This window comes from Brachycentrus maculatus, unplaced genomic scaffold, assembly GCF_059751285.1.
Source record: "Brachycentrus maculatus isolate JH-2025_06_01 unplaced genomic scaffold, ASM5975128v1 h1tg000115l, whole genome shotgun sequence".
NCBI lineage: Eukaryota > Metazoa > Arthropoda > Insecta > Trichoptera > Brachycentridae > Brachycentrus > Brachycentrus maculatus.
The window spans coordinates 3,350,565-3,374,200 of NW_028280868.1; the positions used below are offsets into that span (position 1 = coordinate 3,350,565).

Genomic DNA, 23,636 nt, shown 5'->3' on the forward strand with positions numbered 1-23,636 from the left:
TTACCTAATGACCTAATGCTTCTAAAAAACATACGAGTACATCCGCTAGGCAATTAGTATTGGTGATAGAATTATATAATACATACATTCGTATCGATGAATATATTTTTTTCTCTCAAATACTTCATTCTCATTTTTTAATATTTTTACTTTTATACACGAATCTAATGTTAAAATGGAAATAAACAATAACGAATATTTCTTATTTCACCACACTTACACGTAATACGCATGCACACATAAACAATTGTTATGTATAACATAATAATCAACAACTGTGTAGTGTTTTTCTCAGTTTTTTTTCATTTGACCAGTAACCAGATTTCGTCGTTACCGACATCATCAGACTGGTGGGAGACTGGTGATACACACACACACACACACACACACACACATATATATATATATATATATATATATATATATATATATATATATATATATATATATATATATATATATATATATATATATATATATATATATATATATATATATATATATATATAATCTCCCCCTCTTGATCCCCACCTTCCCCCTCTTGATCCCCACCTTGTCGCGGTGAGGGGGCTTGCGTGCCTCAGTGATTCACCAGGCTATGGCGGTAGTCTAACTACCAGAAGGGTCTCCCATGCCAAGCAGGTTGGTGAAGAGAGGCCAGACAAAGCGGGAAACAAGGTTGAGCCGACCTGTTGAGGGGCCCTCGGACCTCAGGCCTCGGGAGCGCTGGGCCAATCACTCTGCCTCCCTAAACCCTTTGATTACGATAAGTCCACGAAATGCCTCGGACACCGGCTTCTCTGGCACCCCCCGACCCGGCTGTGGTATTAGGACTGCGCTCACTAAACGGCTCCTATCCAACAATTCATCTTTCCGCATTGGAACGTACAATGTGCGGACAATGCAGGTCCACGGAAAAGATATTCACGCGACTCGTATCATGGATGACTACAAGTTAGATATCCTAGGACTGAGCGAGTCGCGATGGAAAGGATCTGGAAAGAGGTTGTTGGATAGTCACATGTGTCTGCACTCCGGCCAAGAACGATATCACCGTCAAGGGGTGGCAATTCTCCTTTCAGAAAGAGCAGCAAAGTGCTTGCTTAGTTGGGAACCAATTTCTGAAAGGCTTATACGCGTCACCCTCCAAACGGCCGATAGTTCTGTCACTGTCCTACAGTGCTACGCGCCTACCGAAATTGCAGATGCCCAAACAAAAGATGCCTTCTACGACTCTCTCCATGCGGTCATCGCCTCTCTCCCAAGAAGAACCCGCGTGGTAGTATTGGGAGATTTTAACGCGAGAGTCGGAACAGACCCATCACTTGCCCCAACGGTGATGGGAAGGCACGGCTATGGGCAAGCCAATGGCAATGGAGAAAGACTGGTCGAGTTCGCTAGTATTAACGACCTTGTCATTGGTGGTACGCTATTTCCCCATAGGTCCATCCATAAGTACACCTGGACCTCCCCTGACGGACGAACAAGAGCGCAGATAGATCACATCCTCTATGGACGTGCTAACCGGCGAGAGCTCCTCGATGTCAGGTCCTACAGAGGGGCCGACATTCATAGTGATCACGAGTTACTCGTCGGAAGAATCTGTCTGCAGCTCAAACGTCTGCCGAGATGTCCTCGGCGGAAGAGAATCAACTTAGACAAGTTGAAGAGTGCCGAAATAAGATTGAGATTCGAGGAAACGGTCGGACAACGTGTCCAGCAAGACACCGATCCTCAGCCCATTAATGTTGACTCGATTGAGGCACAGTGGGCCAGTCTCAAATCGGCTCTCAACTCTTCCGCCAATGAGGTTCTTGGCCCCAGGATAGGAGAAAGACCCCATTGGATGTCAGATGAGACCTGGGGAAAGATGGCTGAGCGCGCTCACTTAAAAGCACTGAGGGACAGTGAAAGTGACCCCTACCAACTGGACACCCTCAGAGATGACTACAGGCGCCAAGATCGTATAGTCAAACGATCATGCAGACTCGATAAGCGCCGTCATCTCGATTCTCTTATTGTAACGGCGGAACATGCTGCCCAAGGAAATGACACGCGGAAATTATTCCAAATAACAAGGAAGATCTGCGGAAAGAATTCGGTAACCCCTGGAGCTGTGAAAAACACAAATGGAGTTACCGAATCTGACGCGGATCGTATAAAGGAAATATGGCGTGATCATTTCCACAGGGTCTTGAATCGCCCTCCTCCTCCAATCATCCTCGATATTCCCACGGAGGCTGCGTCAAGCATTCCGCGGGCGGTCGCCATACCTGATGGTCCACCGACACAGGCAGAAATTATAGCTGCCGTGTCGAAATTGAAAAATGGGACTGCCCCTGGTGTTGATGGTATCCACCCGGAATTCTTGAAATGCAGCGTTACTGGCATTATTGGCCCTTTACACCAATTAATGTCCAGTGTGTGGGAAGAAGAGCGATGCCCTAGAGACTGGGTAAATGGGGAGATTACCGTGTTACATAAGAAGGGTGATCCACTCAACTGTGACAACTACCGCGGCATTACGCTACTCAGCGTACCTGGGAAGGTGCTTGCCCACGTAATCTTGCAGAGAATCCGAGCCCCCATTATGCAGGTGCTCAGAGAAAACCAGGCAGGGTTTCTGCCTGGCAGGTCCTGTGCGGATCAAATCCATAATATTCGCCACATTCTACAGCAGAGCCAGGAATTTAACAGTTCTCTGGCGATGTGTTTTGTAGACTATGAGAAAGCGTTTGATAGTCCGCACAGGCCCACACTCTGGAAAGTACTGGAAGCTTATGGGGTGCCTGCGAAATTAGTGGAGCTAATTAAGTCCCTTCACCTCAATAGTGAATGCCGAATGAGAGTTGACGATGTTGTCACGGATTGGTTTGGGGTCTCTACCGGAGTCAGACAAGGCTGCGTCCTTGCACCGTTTCTCTTCATCATCCTCATGGATTTCATTCTTCGAAAGTCATTACCATCTGACCGAGGTATATCCATCTCCCCCTCCCGGAAACTCTGCGACCTAGAGTACGCAGATGATGCTGTTTTAATTGATGACTCCGTCGAGGGTCTTCAATTGATCGTCGACAGGGTAAATAGGTACTCTACGCACATGGGGCTTACAATAAATGTTGCAAAAACCCATGTGTTGTGCAACAGCTCATGCCTAGATGCCCAACAACCCTTGACGTTGAGTAACCAGCGCATCGAAAGGGTCGAGAGTTTCAAGTACTTGGGAGTGTACGCGACTGAAAATGGCAGCCTTCAAAAGGAACTGGGAGTGCGATTAGGACTCGCTGGGTCCGCATTCAACAGTATGAAGGCTGTCTGGAGATCGGATTTATACTCGGTGAAAACCAAATGCCGCCTATACAATGCCTGCATTGCTCCTGTTCTCTTATACGGCTGTGAAACATGGCACCTTACAAGGGCCCAAAGCAGCCGTGTACTAAGCTTTGAGAACAGGTGTTTGCGGAGAATCTTAGGCGTGCGGTGGTTTGACTTTGTGAGGAATGAAGAGATAAGGCGTAGGACGCAGCAAATCTTGGTCACAACTGTCGTCAAAAAAAGGCGATTCAGTTGGCTTGGCCACGTACTCCGCATGCCTCCTGAGAGCCTTAATCAAGCTTGCCTCTTTTACAAGGCATCAGGTTCGCGCCGCCCAGGACGACCATTGCTGACAATTCGTCGGCAGTTCTCGTCAGAACTTCGCGACGCGGATCTGACTTGGGAGGATGCAAGGGAGCTGGCAGCTGACAGAAAAGCCTGGAGACAGTTTGTGGACTCCATATGCTCCACCTAGGGAGCGGATATGGTTATTATTATTATTATATATATATATATATATATATATATATATATATATATATATATATATATATATATATATATATATATATATATATATATATATATATATATATATATATATATATATATATATATATATATATATATATATATATATATATATATATATATATATATATATATATATATATATATATATATCGCTGCCGTTTGGGTAAAGGCGAATAATTTGTTATTAAGTCATATTGGGATAGGAATTGAAACTTTGGGAACTATCTGAGGATCAGTTAACAAACTTGCTTCAATTTACCACGAATATCCATTTTACAAAGCATGGAAGCAAACATAGCAATCTTCAAATTAATCGGTTTAGAGTTCCGTAACTTGTAAAATTTGAATCTAATCGTCGAGTGCGAAAATTAGTAGACTATTAATTATTATCTTATAGAATGTTGCAAGATGATAACATACAATATTTTAAAAATTACACTGTTTCACTTATCTCCTTATAAAGTTTTTTTTTTATTCAAATATGTACAATCTTTTTAATTTCAAAAGTAACCTTTTGTATGTCATATAAACCTTTTTCATACAAAAAGCATTCCTTTTCATTTCAAAAGCAACCTTTTTCATTTCAAATAGAACTGTTTTCATATCAGAAGCAACCCTTTTCATTTCAAATACAACCCTTTTCATTTCAAATACAACTCTTTATATTTAAAATACAACATTATTCATTTCAAAAGCAACTTTTTTCACTTCAAATCCAACGTTTTTCATATAATTTCATTGAAATATAAAAATGTTTTTGAAAGGAAAAATGTAGTTTTTGATATAAAAAAGGTTGTATTTTAAATGAAAAGGGTTGCTTTTGATATAAAAAGGTTGTATCTGAAATGAAAAAGGTTGCTTTTGGTATAAAAAGGTTGTATCTGAAATGAAAAAGGTTGCTTTCGAAATGAAAAAGATTGCTTTTGATATGAAAAAAAGGTTGGTTTTCATATGAAAAACGTTGCATTTGAATGAAAAAAACACTGTATCACCATTCGATGATATAAGGGAATAATGAAATCTGGTGGTGTCAAAAAAAACTACGTAATCGGAGGGCATGCATGGATGATGAGTAGGCCAGGGATGTATGTCAGGACAGACGAGTGTGTCTCTTCATTTTCAGGGTAGTAGTGGAACAGGCACGGCGTGCCAACTCACCCGAGTCGACGGAGAGGCGCGCCGGGTCGGGGAGCAGCAGCGGCAGTAGCGGGGCCGCCTCCGCGGGCGGCGCAGCCCAGGCGCCCGCCGCCTCGCAGCCGGGCGCGGCGCGCACGGCCGCCCTGCAGCACGCCCAGCGCCGGCCCGCCCACAGCCCGCTGTGGTAGCGCGCGCTCAGCGCCGCGTTCCCGGCGCACACTGCAACAGGACCGCACGTCATACACGCGCTCATTCTGCGACTTAACCACAAGCGATCGCACTTCTCTATGTACACCTTCTTGTCTACTTCAGGAGCGTTTGTGCATTATACGGAATTTTACCGTACGGCAGTCCGTTTTTTTAAAAAATATAAGCGACTACGACCGTTTCGGATTTTACGCGCACTGTGATCACGCACCGATCCGAAGAAAGAACAAGCCAATCCAAGCCAATCATCCGTTTTATCATGCTAACCAGACTACCGGACAGTGAAATTCCGTGTGATTCCGTGTAGTGATGCTTCCGTACAGATGCATCACTACACGGGTTCCATCTACGGGTTTGAATATAAAAAATTGTAGCTTTCAAAACTAGTCGTAACAATATAATATTCAAGTGGTGAAACACAATTTTTTTACATAAATTAATCATGCCTCACTACAAAGTGAATGATTTTCAGGAGAGAGATCCTGAAATAACATTTAATTTTTCAGGTACTTTTATTTGACCACTTAATTATGAACAATTTAATTGTTAGTATAAGTATTAGTAATTTAAGTAATTTTAGTATTAGTAATAGCAACAATAATAAGAGAGGTAAGCAGCGGTCACGTAACAATCGCTGGTTCTCAGGTACTAGGATCCCAGAGGACATATAACATAATTACACGCATGTTCGGGGATGTAGTGTGCCCCGCGTCACGGCTACTAATAAATTGTGTATAACTACGCTGTGTCCTTCCTCCTACTAAGTGACGCAAAACGAGCGGTAAAATTAAATTAACGATAGTATGGCAACACGGCTTCCTGGAATGTCCGTCCCGCGGGTAAATTATATTTCCGTGCTAAATTTCCACCGCCACTGACTATGGAAAGCAAAACTGGCGTATATATACGAGAATTTATATTTGAGGATCAATTACTCATTGCGTGTTTTTTCAGAAGTAATAAAAAGTACATATCGCTCACTCTTTTCAAAAACGTCTTAAATCAAAAAAACTTGATTTTTCAGGAGATCGTTTTTAAAGCTTAAGAATAAAATGAACTGCATTAAAAATAAATATCAAGTCACTTTTTGGACTTTTTACTGTGCAGCAGATCTTTTTAGGTAAAACCCGAATGTTTTTTCTACATTTGAAAAATATTTAATATGCTTTAAAAATAATTAAAGAATACCTTTTATTTAAAACACAAAAACGACACATTCTGCCCTGTAGCGGGTAAATATTAAGTTAAAATGTGCCTCTTTTGCTGGGATACATTTACATGTATCACATTTACTGGGCATTCCGAAAACATGCTTAGCTGAAAATTGACGATTTTTGATACATGATGTTGTTGAAAGGAGTGAGCGATATGTACTACGTATAATATAAATATGTACTATGTTATAACTTCTTCACACCCTTATCCGCACACCAATGGCGCATAGGGCACTGCAGCACATAAACACAGTATTATCTTGATCGTTAACACAAGGAGGGAAGGTGATCAGCTTTCCGCTTTAGGTACCAGTCCAGGAAAACAAATAAATATTAGAGTGATTTACCTGGGAATCGAACCCGGGACCTCCAGAACGGAAGCCGGGCGTGCTGACCATTATACTACGGAGGCGGATAAATTTTGTATGTTATAACTAAACGTACAAAATTTGATAGGGACTGTGTGTTATGTTATTTATTAGACGTGGGTCGTTCGTATCTCAATGATCGGTTCATATATCGTTGGTTATATTAAATATATATGGTACTATGTAATACAATATATTGGTTGAATGAGCGGATCCCAGTTTCGAGTTCATAAAGATCCCTACTAACGCATGAACGCACCAACGCTGACCCGATGGCTTATTCACAGATTCATTGATTATAGGGTAAGAAATTAAAAAGTATGGTTTAACGACAGTAAAATCTTTAAACGACCCCTAACCCAAGATATCACCATAAAATAAAATAACTATTTCCACGTTTATTTTATTTGACCAGTGACCGGTCGTTTTGATTCGTCGTTACCGATATCACCAGTGATTATAGTCACTGGTCAAATAAAACAGGTGGATAAAGTTGTTGTTTTATTATATAAAATGCAATTCCACCAAGAAAAGTCAGTACAAAATTTTAAACAAAATAACATTACTATTAGATAGAATGCAGTGCCTTGTGCACCATTGGGTGTGGATAAGAGTTAGAAACAACAATTACGTAATAAAAATTAAAATAAATAATTATGTCAAAAACATTTTGTTGGAGTTCGTAAAGTATTTGATAAATGTGAATAAATAACTTTTGAATGTTTTCCCCTCACTTTACTCACCTCATTACGTTACAAAATTAATGCTTTTCCAATAAACGAACGTATGAAACTTTCTTCTTCGCGTGAAATTCAATTTCATGTTATTTACTGAACCCTACCCTAATGCGTCATTTTAACTCCGACTCCAGACGTTAGAGGATGAACCTCCGGCAACCTTCGAATATATATCATTAAAATATATATATTTTTAAATCACACGAATGATTTTTCAAGTGATGATAAGAAAACACGAATGTTGATATTTTATACCCGCCTGGACAGAGATGTTTACATTACATCGACTTTTTCTCGGCGGAGCGACTTACTTATATGTATGTAAATCTGAGGAAAATCATTTTGAATTAAGGCGAAAATATTTATTTTAAATTCAGTATTACGTACAGGCCAATTTTCAATACGGGCTTAACGATCGATTTTTAACCCTAGTTAACGGGACATTCGTAAAATTTACGATGGACATCCATTTGTGTGGAGCACCGAAGCAACGCATATAAAAATTTAAGTGACAACAGGTATCTTAATTTTCAGAGAGATTTTATGTTCGCATTTATATAAACTTCTAACAAACATAGCACTTATTTATAAAATATTTTTGTTTTGGGTAAAATGTGTGTGTATGTTTTTTTTTATATAAAAAAGAAATACATAAGTTAGTATTTGTGTTTTTATTATTTACACAAATGTTTCCATTTCATACTATTTCTGTGAGCCTAAGCGGCTCATTATTAGAAATAATATCAAATTGCGGTAGAGTGGGTTCGAACCGAGAAACTCTGACTTTAGAGTCCGCGACACTAACCACGGGACCACAACCCGACAACCAGTTTTTCTTATGGTCGTACATTTTACGTCCCGTATTAAGATATATTGAAACAAGTTCCGTTGGTTAGGGTTAAAATGACGAAATTCTTTTAAAGCATCCACGATCTTTGTTTTTGTAATTTACTTATTTTCCTTCATTTTGTAAATTTATAAAATTTATATGAAAATATAAGTTAATCGATAAACAATTTGAGGATGAGTATGGAAAATAATTTATTATAATATTTTTGAGGTGGAAAAAGGATGCTAAATATTTTTTAACCCTCATATCTGAAGCATCTTACAAGTGCGCCGACTTGATCCTATCTTATCCGTAAGTTTCTCGAGTATAAAAGAAAGTTTGAAAAAATCAACATATTTTTTTCAATTAATATCTTGGATCAGTGACAGCACGGTGAGAATTAAAGTGTTGAACGTTGATTAGAAATTTCTTCACCTAACATTTTCCTATACCTTCCAACATTCTTACAATATTTCGCGAAAACGTTTAGACGGGATGGAAACTAGACGACGCGGTCATGGGGAAAAGTAACCTCGGCAGGCTCTACTGGAAAATTTAATATCGTACATATATGTCACTGTAAAATGAGCACACCGACACGACTGTCAGTTTCACAATACATACTCGTTTCGGAGACACATATCGAACCCTCAGAATGACAAGGTTACAATTAACAAAACAATCTATTCAGTATAAAATATATATTTCCTCCGGGGAAATTTGCTTGGTATCTACTTTTCAAAATATTAGTGGGCTAATATTTCCTTATACAAGTTTTTTTATTCACATTTCCGAGTGTGTCCAAATCCTTCTTCACAAATCTGGGTTTCTCCACTCGAAAGTTATTTTTACATTTTGACAACTCAACATAGATGAAGAAGAATACAGAAGTAGGCCATAGGCTGGTTAAGTGATCACTTTACACATGTGTAATATTCACCATTCTACCCATGATTGACAACCACACTACTGGATTTTTTAGAACTCCTACATATTTCATAAATCTCATGACGCTTTATTTGTGAGTATACTGGAACCATCTATGGTTAGTTTGAGAAAGCTTTTATTTCGCAGATACCCTTTATTTGATATCTACAAGATATGGCTATTTTCTTTTCAAATTTTCATTTATTTATCAAAATGATGCAAAATGCATCGAAACACGTGTCACAAAAGATTTTAACAAATAATGGTATTAACCAAGTAAAATTTAAATGAAAAAATAACAAAATATCATTTGAAAGGATTTCAAATAAATAAATAAAAAATGACGACCTATTTATATTTCGGACAATACTGGAAATCAAAACATCGTATCGAAATTAAATTGTATTAGAAGCATGGTGAAACGAGTTGGAACCTTGCCATTCTAGGGATAAGACACATAACAGACGCACGGCGAACCGGTTCTCAAACTTACGGCATGTCAAAACGGCTGATAAAAAATATCACGTGGCGATTAGAGCAAGCAACAACATAATTATATAAACGGCGGAATAAAATCTCGTATGGGCAAACGAAAACAAACTACCTGTCACTATATCCGCGCTTACATTCAACCTGTTCCAGCGCCCGAGGGTTAAACACACACGGGGCAAATTGAAGGGGAAAAATTGCCATAAATATGTTAGAGTTATGATTTCATTAGCTCGACTGTTCTCACGATATTTGAAAAAAAAAGTTAACCCCCTGACGCACGAGTTGTTTCGCTTTCAAAAGATTGCTAGCTGTGTCAGGCAACGCGTCGGTGTAGCTCAGTCTGGTGAAATGGAAAAGAAAAGGCACACATTATTTTTTTAGACATGTCAACATAGATGAAGAAGAATATGGAAGTCTGGGCATTAATTTCCAAATTGACTTCCGTATTATTCTTCATCTTTGTTGAGATTTGTCAAAAAAAAAGTAAAAAGTAACTCCTAATTGGAGAAAATCCAGATTTGTGAACATGTATTTGGACACATTTGAAATGTTGTAGAAAGCACACATTTGTTCTATGATTTATGAAAATATTAAGGATCAATAAAAGAACAATGCAATAAAAAACATTGAAAATGATAATTGGCTGTCAAAAACCACACTGTCCACCATGAGCAATATTCCAGAATGCGTTTCTGTAATGTTTAACAGATGGCGCTGCCGTCGCTGATGAAAAAACTGTGAATGTATTTATAAAGATAAAAACAATCGTTATCGCGTTATCTAATACAAGGTTGTGTCTAAAATTTAATAAAATCCGTGAAAAACTTAAGGAGATTTAAGATTTTGTATAAACGAACATTTATAATTTTATTTATAAAACAAAGATTGACTGTTTACAATTTTTAAAAAATAGAGGTAAAATAACTGTGAACAGACTGTAACGTCGGAATGACCCATATCACAAAAATCGTTAAGCTGTAATTTTCTCTAGAGCGTAGTCCTTCAAAATGTTCAAATTGCGATTTATCAATAAAACGTAAAACAAAAATCTTCCACTTCAAAGTATATAAACCGAATTTTCTCAGTAACAAACATCTTTCAATTAGTTTTCGTTTAACGAGCGTTTCGTCGAAATTACCCATATCGCAAAAACCTTACAGCTTCAATTATCCCCGGAGCTTAGCCCTTGAAATATTGGCACTTATCGATAAAACATAAAATAAAAATCTTCCACTTCAAAAGAGATTCCATTTATTGCAAAGTATACAAGCGTAGAACCGAATTTTCTCACAAACAAAAATCTTTACAATTAGTTTTCCTTTGGATGCCGACGCCCAAAGTCGAAATAAACTGTAATCAGCGAACAAGTCCAAATGGCCAAAGAAAATTATTAACTCTTCACTATACTTATATTAAGTACTAGGAAAACACCTCAGGCATGCTACTATGGATGATTAAACGGAATGGAAATCTAGGTTGTTGAGAATATCCTTAATTAAGATGAATCCTAAATTTTAATCGTCAACTAGACCTAAAATTAAGCGAATGATAAGAGAGAAATAATAAAATTAACAAGAAAGACACAAGGAATACTTTCTTTATAAATTGTGAATGTTCATTTGTTCAAGATCATAAATTTTCTAAAGTAATTAGCGGATTGCTTTGAAATCGTATGTGGCAGGGATTTTTCGTAAAACAGTTTTTACCGCTATGGCAGCGCCATCTATTTAACACAACAGCAAATCACGCAAAACTAAGCATAACTCATGGCGGACAGCGTTCTTCTTGAAACTGCTGTCACTTAACACATTGAATGTTTTTGGTTGCATGGTTTTTAAAATTTATTTTAAATCTGTTTTTTATATAACAGACTTTCGACTTTAAAGGATACACCCTCCCCCCATTAGTCCGTTATCTCGAGTTTTCACTGTATAAGATTAGTTCTACCCATAGACAAGTCTTTATAATGCTTTCGGATTATACCAAAAGTGGAAAAAGTAAGCAAACAACGTAGTGTAGTTTGCTTAGGGAAACAGATTGGTACAATTTCGCAAACGGTTATTTACTTATGCCACTTAAGAAATGCGAACGTAGCGTAAAATATTATGTACCTAAGGCACCCTTTGTTGAAATACAAACCCGAAACATTTTGAGAATGTATGGTATAACACGGGCGCCTTTGCGAATGTTGAAATTCATTGTAGTCAGTGTAGCGAACCCAAATCATAATTTGACAGTGTAACAATATTTGCTATGTACATTAATTTTATACAAGTTTACAAAAAGAAACCTTCAATTTTAATATAAGTCTATAAATTATCTTTGCTCGTTCACAAAGAGATTTTTTTATAGTGTCAAAGACGTTTTTCTTTTGAATTTACATTTTGAATATAGGTAGGATCTTTCCTCTTTTCTCCTTATTAACTCTTCGCTTGAATGGAGAACTATCCTAACTGCTAATAAGGAAGTTCAACAGGGGAGGCAATTAAACTGTCGAAAGTGCGTTCTCTTAGTAGTATTTTAAGAATATTTAGATTCGTAATGTTAAAATAGGTATTTATTTGAACGAAACACGCTTGTATACGATTTAGGTAAGATCGGCATTCAGGTGACGAACTGTCGTATCTGCGTTTGCACAGATTTTTCGGAGGAGCGTTTTTTTGCGATTAGCCATTACTGCTATTATTTTCTAATCCACTATTCTTTCTATATCTATCTTTTCAATATCTTTATCAGTCTCTCCATCCCTAGAAAACATACACACAAACATCCCAAATGCACGAAATCATCTCGATGTTTTTTCATGTTTACAGCGATTAAATTATCGCTTTGGTCTTAATATATTATTAATTCAAGCAATTAGCTATAAATATTCACATTTTACCGATTAGAAATCACTATTTTAATGACTGATTTAAAAAAATATGAGTAAAGTTAGTGACAGCGAAAAATGTAAAATTTAATTTGATGGAAATAGGTTTGGGGAAATTTCCCATCAAATTTGAAAACTGATAATTCAAATATGAATACATATTTTCAAACAAACAACTTTCAGGCGAAAATAAGTAAAACGTGTTAAATATTTACCGATGGGAACGCAGAAATTGGATATTAAAATAATAACTAAAACTTATTACATATGAAAACCAATCACGACCGCAAAATTTACACAAATGTAGAATTAATAAAGTAACAGGGTAACATTATTGAAAATATTGTTTATATAACAAACATACTATGAAAACATGCCAATTCAAGTTACAGTATTAATTAAATTTAAGTTTACCATATCAATAACTTGGGAAAATGATACATTTGATACTAGATTTGATTCACGGTAATCAAAATTTTCGTTCATTTATTAGTTATTATAATTTTCGGTCATATTTTATGAATACATATTTCATTAGAAAAAAAATTATGTTAGAAATACCTTTGAAAATACTATTTGCGTTCTCCTTAACGAACTGAATTCTTTAAAAGGCAAAACTTCATGAAATATAGTTTATCATTTTCAAACAGGTGTCACAATAGATTTCAAGAAATGGTGGCTTTTACCTAGTAAAACATTAATTTAAAATGTATAAACATTACCATAAAGTGACCGCCGAATCAATTAATGAAATTTATATCTTAAAATGATTGTCTTGTTTAATTAACTTCATTCATAACTAATTTTTTAATTATTCATGGTTTGAAATGTGTGCTTTCTTTTTCTTTTGTGATTTTTTTTTCTTTTCCACGTAACCAGACTGTAGCCGGGTACACCTTATATATTTTTTTACATCTACTAGTTAAATTTGAATCAGTTTATAACTAAAAAAACTATGTATTAAAATAATCATTATTATGTTTTAATAATATTAATAATATAAAATATTTGACTCACATTTTCTTAGATAGGTTTGTAGACATGGGCCCACTTTTAACGTTCATGTATTCAATATTCAGATCGACTGAGAGGCGAATAAATAATTAATTAATCTCGACTGTCTCTACAAAGCGTTTTATAGCTACATAAAACCTTTATCAAGGACCTTTGAATATTATATTGCTCAGGGCTAATGTTCCTGCTTGTTTCATTCCATTTGTTTGTAATTCTCAATTTATAATTCACAGGAATATCATTAAAATGTCCTTATTTTCTGGAAGACATTTGTAGGGTATCCATTATGATTTACATATCGCTCACTCCTTTCAAGAACGTCATAAATCAAAAATCGTCAATTTTTAGTTGTGCATGTTTTCAGAATGCTCAGAAAATGTACTATATCTCAGTAAAAGAGGCATATTTTTAACTTAATATTTACCCGCTACGGGGCAGAAAGTGTTGTTTTTGCATTTTGAAGAAAATGTATTCTTTAATTATTTTTTTAAATATATTAAATATTTTTCAAATGGAGAAAAAACCTTCAGGTTTTACATAAAAAGATGTGTTGCATAGTAAAAAGTTCAATAAGTGGATGGATATTTATTTTTAATACATTGTATTATATTATTATTATTCTTTAAAAACGTTCTCCTGAAAAATCAAGTTTTTTTATTTATGACGTTCTTGAAAGGAGTGAGCGATATCTAGGATATAAATTTATGTATACAGTGGTGGCCAAATGTATTAGGCACCCCCTACAGAATTGGTTTATGTCTTTAAATATGAATTCTTGCAATCTTTTCGGATTGTATCGTATTTTGATGGATTTTACCTACTACTTATTACTTGCTATCACGACCTACGACAGCTAGGGGCGTGGTTTATTCAAAAACTGTCTTTTTACTAATTTCAAGGGTCAGTTTTATATGTCGCTCACTCCTTTCAAGAACGTCGTAAACCAAAATTCGTAAATTTTCAGTTGTGCATGTTTTCGGAATGCCCAGAAAATTTTCTATATCCCAGCAGAAGCGGCATATTTTTAACTTAATATTTACCCGCTACAGGGCAGAAAGGGTTGTTTTGCATTTTGAAGAAAATGTATTGTTTAATTATTTTTTTTAAAAATACAAAATATTTTTCAAATGGAGAAAAAACCTTCAGATTTTACCTAAACAGATCTGTTGCACAATAAAAAGTTTAATAAGTGGCTTGATATTTATTTTTAATAGATTGTATTATATATTCAAACTTTAAAAACGTTCTCCTGAAAAATCAAGTTTTTTGATTTATGACGTTCTTGAAAGGAGTGAGCGATGTGAAACATTGCTCTCCAGTTATTTTAATCACTGAAAAAGTGCATTTTTTGTACTTTTCATTTAAACCTTCATTATTTGCATACAAAAACCAAACAAAACGTGATTTGAGTGAAACTGAGCGGTCTCAAATAGTTTTATTGAATTCAGAAGGGTTGACCCTGGTAAAAATAGCTAAAAAAATTCAATGCTCCTAGTGTCCGGTCGAAATAATTTTTTAAATATTTTTTAAAAATCTGGTTCTTATGAAAACTGCCCAAAACTGCCAGAAAAGGGATCACTTCAAATAGCAAATACTGAATTTCAGTTAATGAATCATTAAAAAATCGCCTTAGTATCTCTTTAAAGCTATCTGCTGAACTGGAAAGTGAATGCATCATAAAAAAAATTGACACGCATCACGAAAAAACGTCATTAGAAATCTAGATTACTAGTCTTTATTATTTCGAAGAAAAACTTATTTTTTCAATGCAAAAACGGTGTTTTGAGAAAACAAACAATTACGTAAAATGGGTTTCTAAATCCAGGTAACAATTTAGGTAGTTGATTTTTACCCCTAGAAAATTAAGTTGCGACTTATCGAATACTGGGCCTTAAGTCTCGCAAATTACGATCATTCAGCCAGCGCCGTATGTCGTTATTGTAATATTATATTAAATTTGTCCACTGGACCGGCCTCGGCTAAGCAGCGTGGGCGTTAGTCTCACAATGTACTGTACAATAGTTACACATAATAGTAGGCACAATACATTATGGCGGAGTATGTTTTTGTCACCATTCACCGCATCGCCCGCCCCGTATTGAGTGGCACTACGTCCGACAGCCCTTCTGGGCGCGCTCAATCCTTTCAGCGGGGATGATTGATGACCACCGTTGTGAGCGGCGGATACTGATTTACTCCATTATACGCCCAATTTACCCAGATATTAGGAAAAAGTCGAATGGCTGCTAGGATTATCTGGTCACAATTATTTTTTGACATCTCAAAATAGATGAAGGAGAATATGGAAGTCTGGGCATTTACGGGGCTTACGACCGTCATAGGCTGGTTTAAGTGATCACAATTATTTTTCGACATCTCAAAATAGATGAAGGAGAATATGGAGGTTTGGGCATTTGCGGGGCTTACGACCGTCGTAGGCTGGTTTAAGTGATCACGATTATTTTTTGACATCTCAAAATAGATGAAGGAGAATATGGAAGTCTGGGTATTTACGGGGCTTACGACCGTCACAGGCTGGTTTAAGTGATCACTTTACATACTTGTAACATTCACCAATTCTACCCATGATTGACAACCACATTACTCTAACTCTTGGAAGTATATATGATACAATTTCGAAACATTGTACAAGAATCACTAGAATTTTCACTAGAGACAGCAGCTATTGGTGAGATGAAGAAGCATTTATTGATATATGAAGAAGTTTCTTCATCTACTTTGAGATGCCAAAAAATAATATAAAAATTAACTCCTGTAGTTGGAGATAATCAAGATTTGTGAACAAGTATTTGAACACACTCAAAATTTTGTAAAAATGTAAGTGTTAGGACAGCCAGGTAAAAACAAACAAAATAACAAGTTCTTCTTCAGCAATGATGAGATGACAAAAATGTAAAATAATTCCATAAAAATACGTGGAGAAACCCAGGTTTGTGAACAAGTATTTGGACACACTCAAAATGTTGCGACAAAAAACATGTGTCAGTGAAACATGCTTGTATCTATCACCGTTATATAAAAACACTCGAGTATTTTGAATGCAACGTTGTGTCAAAATTTCAAAGCAATCGATGGATAACTACGGGAGACTTAAGATTTTGAGCAAACGCTCTTTTATATACTTTATAAAATTAAACAACTTTGTTTTAACCACTTTTTTATTATTAGTAGACTTTAACTAACCTACCGGCTTCGACAAGAACCTTGTCATCATCAGGGTTTATTAAATTCTAAAACAAAGGTGTTTATTTTATAAAGTTTATAAAATGTGCCACAAAGTATCTGCGAAAAACATTAAAGAAAACTCTTTTATATTTTTATTTCATAGATTTATATTATCCACTGACACTTCGTGATGGAATTGCATTTTTAATTTATTATTAGATTAAAACCAATATTTTTAGCTTTTCCACTTTTTTATTTGACCAGCGACCGGGTTTCGTCGTTACCGACATCATCAGACTGGTCCAGTCTGATGATGTCGGTAACGACGAAACCCGGCCGCTGGTCAAATAAAAAAGTGGAAAAGCTAAAAATATTGGTTTTAATCTAATAATAAATTTTTATTTCAATTGATTTGAACTTTGTAACCGATCTTCGCCTCTTTCACATTCATTCATCTCTTACATACCCGTTGATTATTCCGACTCCTGACCTGACCACTTTCAAATATCTGAAATACTCGATAAGTTTTCCTCGGGCTTATAGAAATTATGATATATGAATACATATATCTGTATGTGCATAAGTATATCATAATTTTCTCATGTAATGTCCATCCTTTCCGTTATACGTGGGATTAGATAAGGGACAGATGTTGAAAGGTTAACTTTTAAAATATATATCCTTTTCGACCGTTCGTATGAATAATGTAGAAGGAGCAATTTTATTTTATTTTACATGCGAAAAGGGAATTGTTTATTGAAAGGCTAAAAAAACATTATTTATAATATTTCGAGTTTTCGTTTGAGAATTTCGTTCATAAACATACTGAATTTTCTCCGCCTTATAAATAAATATCCACAATCAGTTTGAATTTTAATATTCGTTATACCGATAAATAGCAACCCATGATCTAACATTATTTATTCGTTACATAACAATTTTTTTAAAGAAAATAAATATATAGATAATGTAACTTTAAAAAAAAACCACGCCGCTTCTCCGCAGGGGTACGGAGAGAGAATAGAACGCCACACCAATTTATCTTTGCAAACAATCTTTGCCTCTTGCGCACACTTATGTATAACGTTATGTCAATTCGTGAGGATTTCGCAAATACACGCAGTTTTGTAAAGTAAAATTTTTCACTGATAAAGACATATTTCGCGGCTGACTTTTTCGTCTATATTTAAGGTGTAAATTATTTGATTAGGTATTATTACGTCTGTATCTGCATTGCAGTGATTAACGCGGCTGTGTTCGACTTTGAATAGCGAACAATTTTATTTTCACTTAAACCGTGCTTTCTTAATATTAGTAATTTAACTTTGAGTAAGTTATTTCACTTTTCGTGAAGTATTATTATTTTCCTCTTATATTAAGAATCCGAAAAAGGCACATAAATAGTAATAAATGGATGATCATACTATTATATAATAATAATAAAAACCCTTATCCGCACCCAAATAGTGCATAGGGCACTGCGTCATATAACGCAGTGTTATCTTGATCGTTTTTACACATGAAGTAAAGGTGATCGGCCCTCCGCTTCAGGTACCAGTCCAGGGTAATATTGAATAAATATTACAGTGGAAAATCACTTATATTTATTTGAACCCCCCTGGGAATCGAACCCGGGACCTACAGAACGGTAGCCGAGCGTGCTGACCATTACACTACGGAGGCAGACAAATACTATTATATAAAATATATGAAATTAAGTATTGTATAAAATATATAAAATTATATAAAATCTGCCATACTATTATATAAAAATTAAATTTTTATTTTTAATTTTTTTAAGGAATAACCCGCAAAAGCGTCTATTTTAGATGCTTGTCTGCAGGTAGGATAGTAAGGACAGGGAAGGTAAATGTTAAAAATACATCACAAACACCCAGACCTATAGAAAATAAATATTTCTTGAATTCATTTTGCAATTGGCGGGAATCGAACCCGCGACGCCAGTTTTGCAGTCGAGCGACTACCCAACTACGCCACAGCGCTTGTCGAATATTCAAATGTTTTTTTCTCTATGTATGCATGTCATAACCTTACATTTCGCCAGATTCATTACATATACAAATCATCGAATATTTTTTTCATAATTTCGTTGAACGTAACGAATGAAATTGCGTTCGTTTTAAGTTTTTGGCGAATGAGTTTTAAGCGGCTTTTTACTAGAAAATATGATGGTTTTAATGAATATATTGTGAAATAGGGATCTCACTGCCTATCAACGTAATATATTTTTTTGTAGGGACTTCTCATCGCAAGGTCAAAAAAATTATCCAAAAAAATTATCAATCAAATTTATTTTAGTGCATGTTTAATCTCGTCTCGTAACGCATGTTTGTGCTGAAACCTTTAGTGCATGTTGATCTTCAGGTCGACCAAAAATCGCGTGTGTTAAACATTTTGTGTAGTTTTAAGTGATTTATATTATCCACTGACACTTCGTGATAGAATTGCATTTTTAATATATTATTAGATTAAAACCAATATTTTTAGCTTTTCCCCTTTATTTTTTATTTGACCAGCGACCGGGTTTCGTCGTTACCGACATCATCAGACTGGTCTGATGATGTCGGTAACGACGAAACCAGTCTGATGATGTCGGTAACGACGAAACCCGGTCGCTGGTCAAATAAAAAATAAAGTGGAAAAGCTAAAAATATTGGTTTTAATCTAATAATAGTTTTAAGTGTGTAAATAGTGCTATGGTAGTGAAGGGTAGTATTTTTTGCATGCTGTGGTAATGATTGTCCTGACGAAGAGACGGGTACGTCTCGAAACCGGTAGACATAAAAATCTCGGTGAGTGGTTATATACTAATATTATTAACATTTTTGTAAAAAAATAAATAAGTAAAAAAATTGTCAGGATCACTGAATACACCTAAATGTATGCGAGTAACGAATACATTTAGGCATTTGAATTAAATCTAATGTAAAAATGGAGATACTACATTACAGAGGAGATAGTCATTTTGATTTAGTGGCCATCAGGAGAGCGGACCAGCGCGATAATGACTTTTTCATTTAAAAAAGTTAAGCCTGGAAAAGTGACCCATTTTTTAGGGGAATGGCATTATGATGTATAAGTATAAAATGTTATCACGGGCGTGCTATTCCACAGTCGTCTGGGGAGTGACATTTTCCATTTAAGCAAGCGCATAAAGTCAGCGCGACGTTTTATATCGAAACTGTCTTATGTCGACAAGTCTGGAAGTTTTCATTTCCTATTTTCCCAATGCGAGAAGGACTTCCGGGTTTCCTTTCAGTAATAACGAAATGCTTATTACATATTTTTATTTATTTACACTATCAGACACAGGATTTTGGTCCATAAGACGTAATACCGAGATACATATTATAGGTTAAAAGGTCCCAACAGAGACGAGGCATCTATACTTTTTTATTACATCTATACATTTATTACTGTATAATCAATGTATTTTCAAACATATAAACAACTTTTGCACCACATTTCGGTATTTCGAATAAAATAACTAGTAAAATTATAATCTTCATCAAATCCTTATCCGCACTCGAAGGTGCATAGGGTACTGCATCATATAAACGCAGTGTTATCTTGATCGTTAACACATGAAGGAAAGGTGATCAGCCCTCCGCTTCAGGTCGTCATCAAACCCTTATCTACACCCGAAGGTGCATAGGGCACTGCATCATATAAACGCAGTGTTATCTTGATCGTTAACACACGAAGGACAGACGATCAGCCCTCCTCTTCAGGTACAAGTCCAGCGAAATATTGAATAAATATAAGAGTGAAAAAATCCCTTATATTTATTTAACCCGGGAATTGAATTCAGGACCTCCAGAACGATAGCCGAGCGTCCCGACCATTACAATACGGAGGCGGATAAAACGAATCGACGAAATGAGTTTCTATCTCTCTTAATTTGCTGTAGAGAGAATGTATTTTTTAAACACTTATTTCCTATGGAAGTAGCATGCTGATTACAGCTAAATGGCGATAACGCAAGGAGTGGGGGAAGGGGTCGCAGTGACGAGGAGGAAATTGGGAATTAAAGGAATCGGCTGCGATCGGAAGGATCACTCCTATATCGGCTGGCAGCGAGCAGGGAACAGGGAGCGGGGAGCAGTGAGTAATCGAGGATGACGAACCGAACGCACCGAGTCCATAAATCTTCCCCGACAGCCCGGCGTAGGGGAGATGCTAATGGAACGGGAAGGAACCAATATTTGGCAACCGGATAATGTATTTTTGTAAAACTAAAGCACTTTAGATCAATAAAATATTGGCGTTGATTGATAAGGAGTTGGTGAGCCAACTATCTAAAAAAACAAAAAGATTTCAACTTCCCCCGCAAAGCGAGTGTTTTCGCCTAGAATTTTCACTCACGATTAACATGAAATTCTAGTAACTTTAAACATAAAGAGTAAATCCACTCACGAGTAGGCATAGGCTTTGAAACTCAAAAAGTGGAAGCCTGACTAGGGTCATGATAAGCGGTGTTACATAAGCCGTAGCTAGATTTCAGAGTAACTTGGACGTTAGGTGATTAAAAAAAACTTCCCCCGCAAATATTTATTAATTTATTTGTTTAAACTTCATGTAGAGAAAAGAAATAAGTACCTACATTGGCGGACTTATTTATAAAAGAGCAATATCTTCCAACCAACCAAAAACAGACTAGTGATATTGATCAAAACATTTGATATAGATTTTAGCAATCAGAGGGTAGATGGTACTTGAACATTTAAAAGAAAAACATAAATTACAAATTGATGATAATAAGGAAAGCAATGGAAAAGGGAGTTTAGGGAAGGAGGTAGAGGGAAAAACTGAGGGAAAAGGTTTGATGGACAGTTGGGACTCTAATGATGAATTGTAATGAGGAGATGCATGGATATGGAAGAGGCGAATAATGGTTGCAAATACAGATTTGCGTGACGTTCTATTCTCTCTGCCTACGCCTGCGGAGAGACTGTTTGATGGATAGATGATAGTTAGTTAAGGTTGGCAGGTTTAATTCTCACTATATCCATGGTTGCCAGGTTGCAATTTCGAAACCCCGGTCGATCGGCCATATCGTAGTCGTAAAGGAGAATGTGACCAACTAACGAAACGTAAAATGTTCAGGAGTGCCATTTAAGTCACTTTCTTTTGCTTTTGTCTTTTGCTTGGCAAGAAAATAAACATCAATGCAGTTAATCATTTTTTACAAGTAAATATATTATACTTCCATGTTTAAAATCCCTTGGGATTTTTTAAGGGCAATATTAAGCTAGTAAGATATCAAATAGTCAATTATCACGTTTTTGTAAAATATGCACTTGGTCACTTTCTCCTGTATGACTACGATATGTATATGGTATACAAAGAAATTTAATCGTGAAACACTAGAAGAGTTACTTATAACCCTTATCCGCACCCAATGGTGCATAGGGCACTGCATCGAATTGACGCAGTGTTATCTTGATCATTATTACATGAAGGCAAGGTGATCACTCTTGCGCTTCAGGAACCAGTCCAGGGTAATATTAAATAAATATTACAGTGCGAAATCACTAATATTTATTTTCACCCCCCTGGGAATCGAACCCGGGACCTCCAGCACGGTAGCTAAACACGCTAACCATTACACCACGGAGGCGGACAGAAGAGAAGAGTTACATGATAATATTTGTAAAAGTATAGAACATGCTTATAAGCCAATAGAGAGAGAGAGAGGAGTCAGTGAGTAGGTACAATGATATTCAGTGTGGTAACCGTAGTGTAATGATCAGCACGCTCGGCTACCGTTCTGGAGGTCCTGGGTTCGATTCCCAAGGGGGGTAAAATAAATATAAGTGATTTTTTTACTGTCATATTTATTTAATATTACCCTGGACTGGTACCTGAAGCGGAGGGCTGATCACCTTTCCTTCATGTGTAAACGATCAAGATAACACTGCGTTTATATGACGCAGTGCCCTATGCACCATTGGGGTGCGGATAAGGGTTTTATTTTATATTTATATAAGTCGGGAGTAGGGAGTAGGGAGTAGGGAGTCGGGAGTAGTACCTGCCCGGATGGCGGCTATCCAGTCGGCCTTGTCCCGCTCGCTGGGCGCGATGAGGTAGAGCGTGTAGCGCTGGCCCTGGTCCGCGCGGTAGCCCACCTGGAAGGGGAAGCCGGGCGGGTGCTCCGCGGGCTGCTCGGCCGGGGGCGGCCCGCCGGGGAGCGCGGCCGGCTCGACCACCTGCACGCGCCCGACCTCGATGCGCCCGCGCTCCTTGCGCTTCTGGATAACAACACACACTTCAAATTAACACAATAATTAAAGAAAAGATTAGAATCAAAGAACATCAAAGCGGTCTTGTTAGTAATTATTTTTCGGAATTTGCAAATCATATAATAGATACTAATCACTCATTTCACTCCCATAAATTAAAATTATTACACCTTGTTCCATATAAAGGCCAAATTATGAATTATCTTGAAAATTTAGAAATACAAAAAAACCTGAATTCTAATAATAATTTATTAAATAATATATTGTTTCAAAATTCTTCGCCATTGCTTTCAATTTTTCCTTTGTTTTCAAACTCCGTTCCTTGACTAACCCCTTCCCCTTACTTTCCCCCTATCCTTATTTATAGAACAATTTTATATTTTATATTTTAGTTATTATACAGACCTGAATGATGGAAGTTTAGCTTCTGAAACATGTAGTCTATAATTAAACTCAAGTGGTAAAAAACGAAGTGTTTTCTTTAATTATTGTAACATGTCTTACCACAAAGTTAATGCCGAAACAATAAATAAAATATCAA

At 36.3% G+C, this 23,636-nt stretch overlaps 1 protein-coding gene across 2 annotated transcripts in view; it reads right to left on the reverse strand.

The window, feature by feature from the left end:
- The window catches only part of Btk (tyrosine-protein kinase Btk29A), a 117,260-nt gene that overhangs the window by 82,406 nt on the left and 11,218 nt on the right, over positions 1–23,636 (reverse strand). For both annotated transcript variants that reach the window (XM_088259247.1, XM_088259248.1), the window contains exons 3-4: positions 22,885–23,104; positions 5,008–5,205 (exon numbers count right to left, since the gene is read on the reverse strand). In XM_088259247.1, the coding sequence (XP_088115373.1) occupies positions 5,008–5,205; positions 22,885–23,104 (418 nt within the window). The remainder of the gene's footprint in view (positions 1–5,007; positions 5,206–22,884; positions 23,105–23,636) is intronic.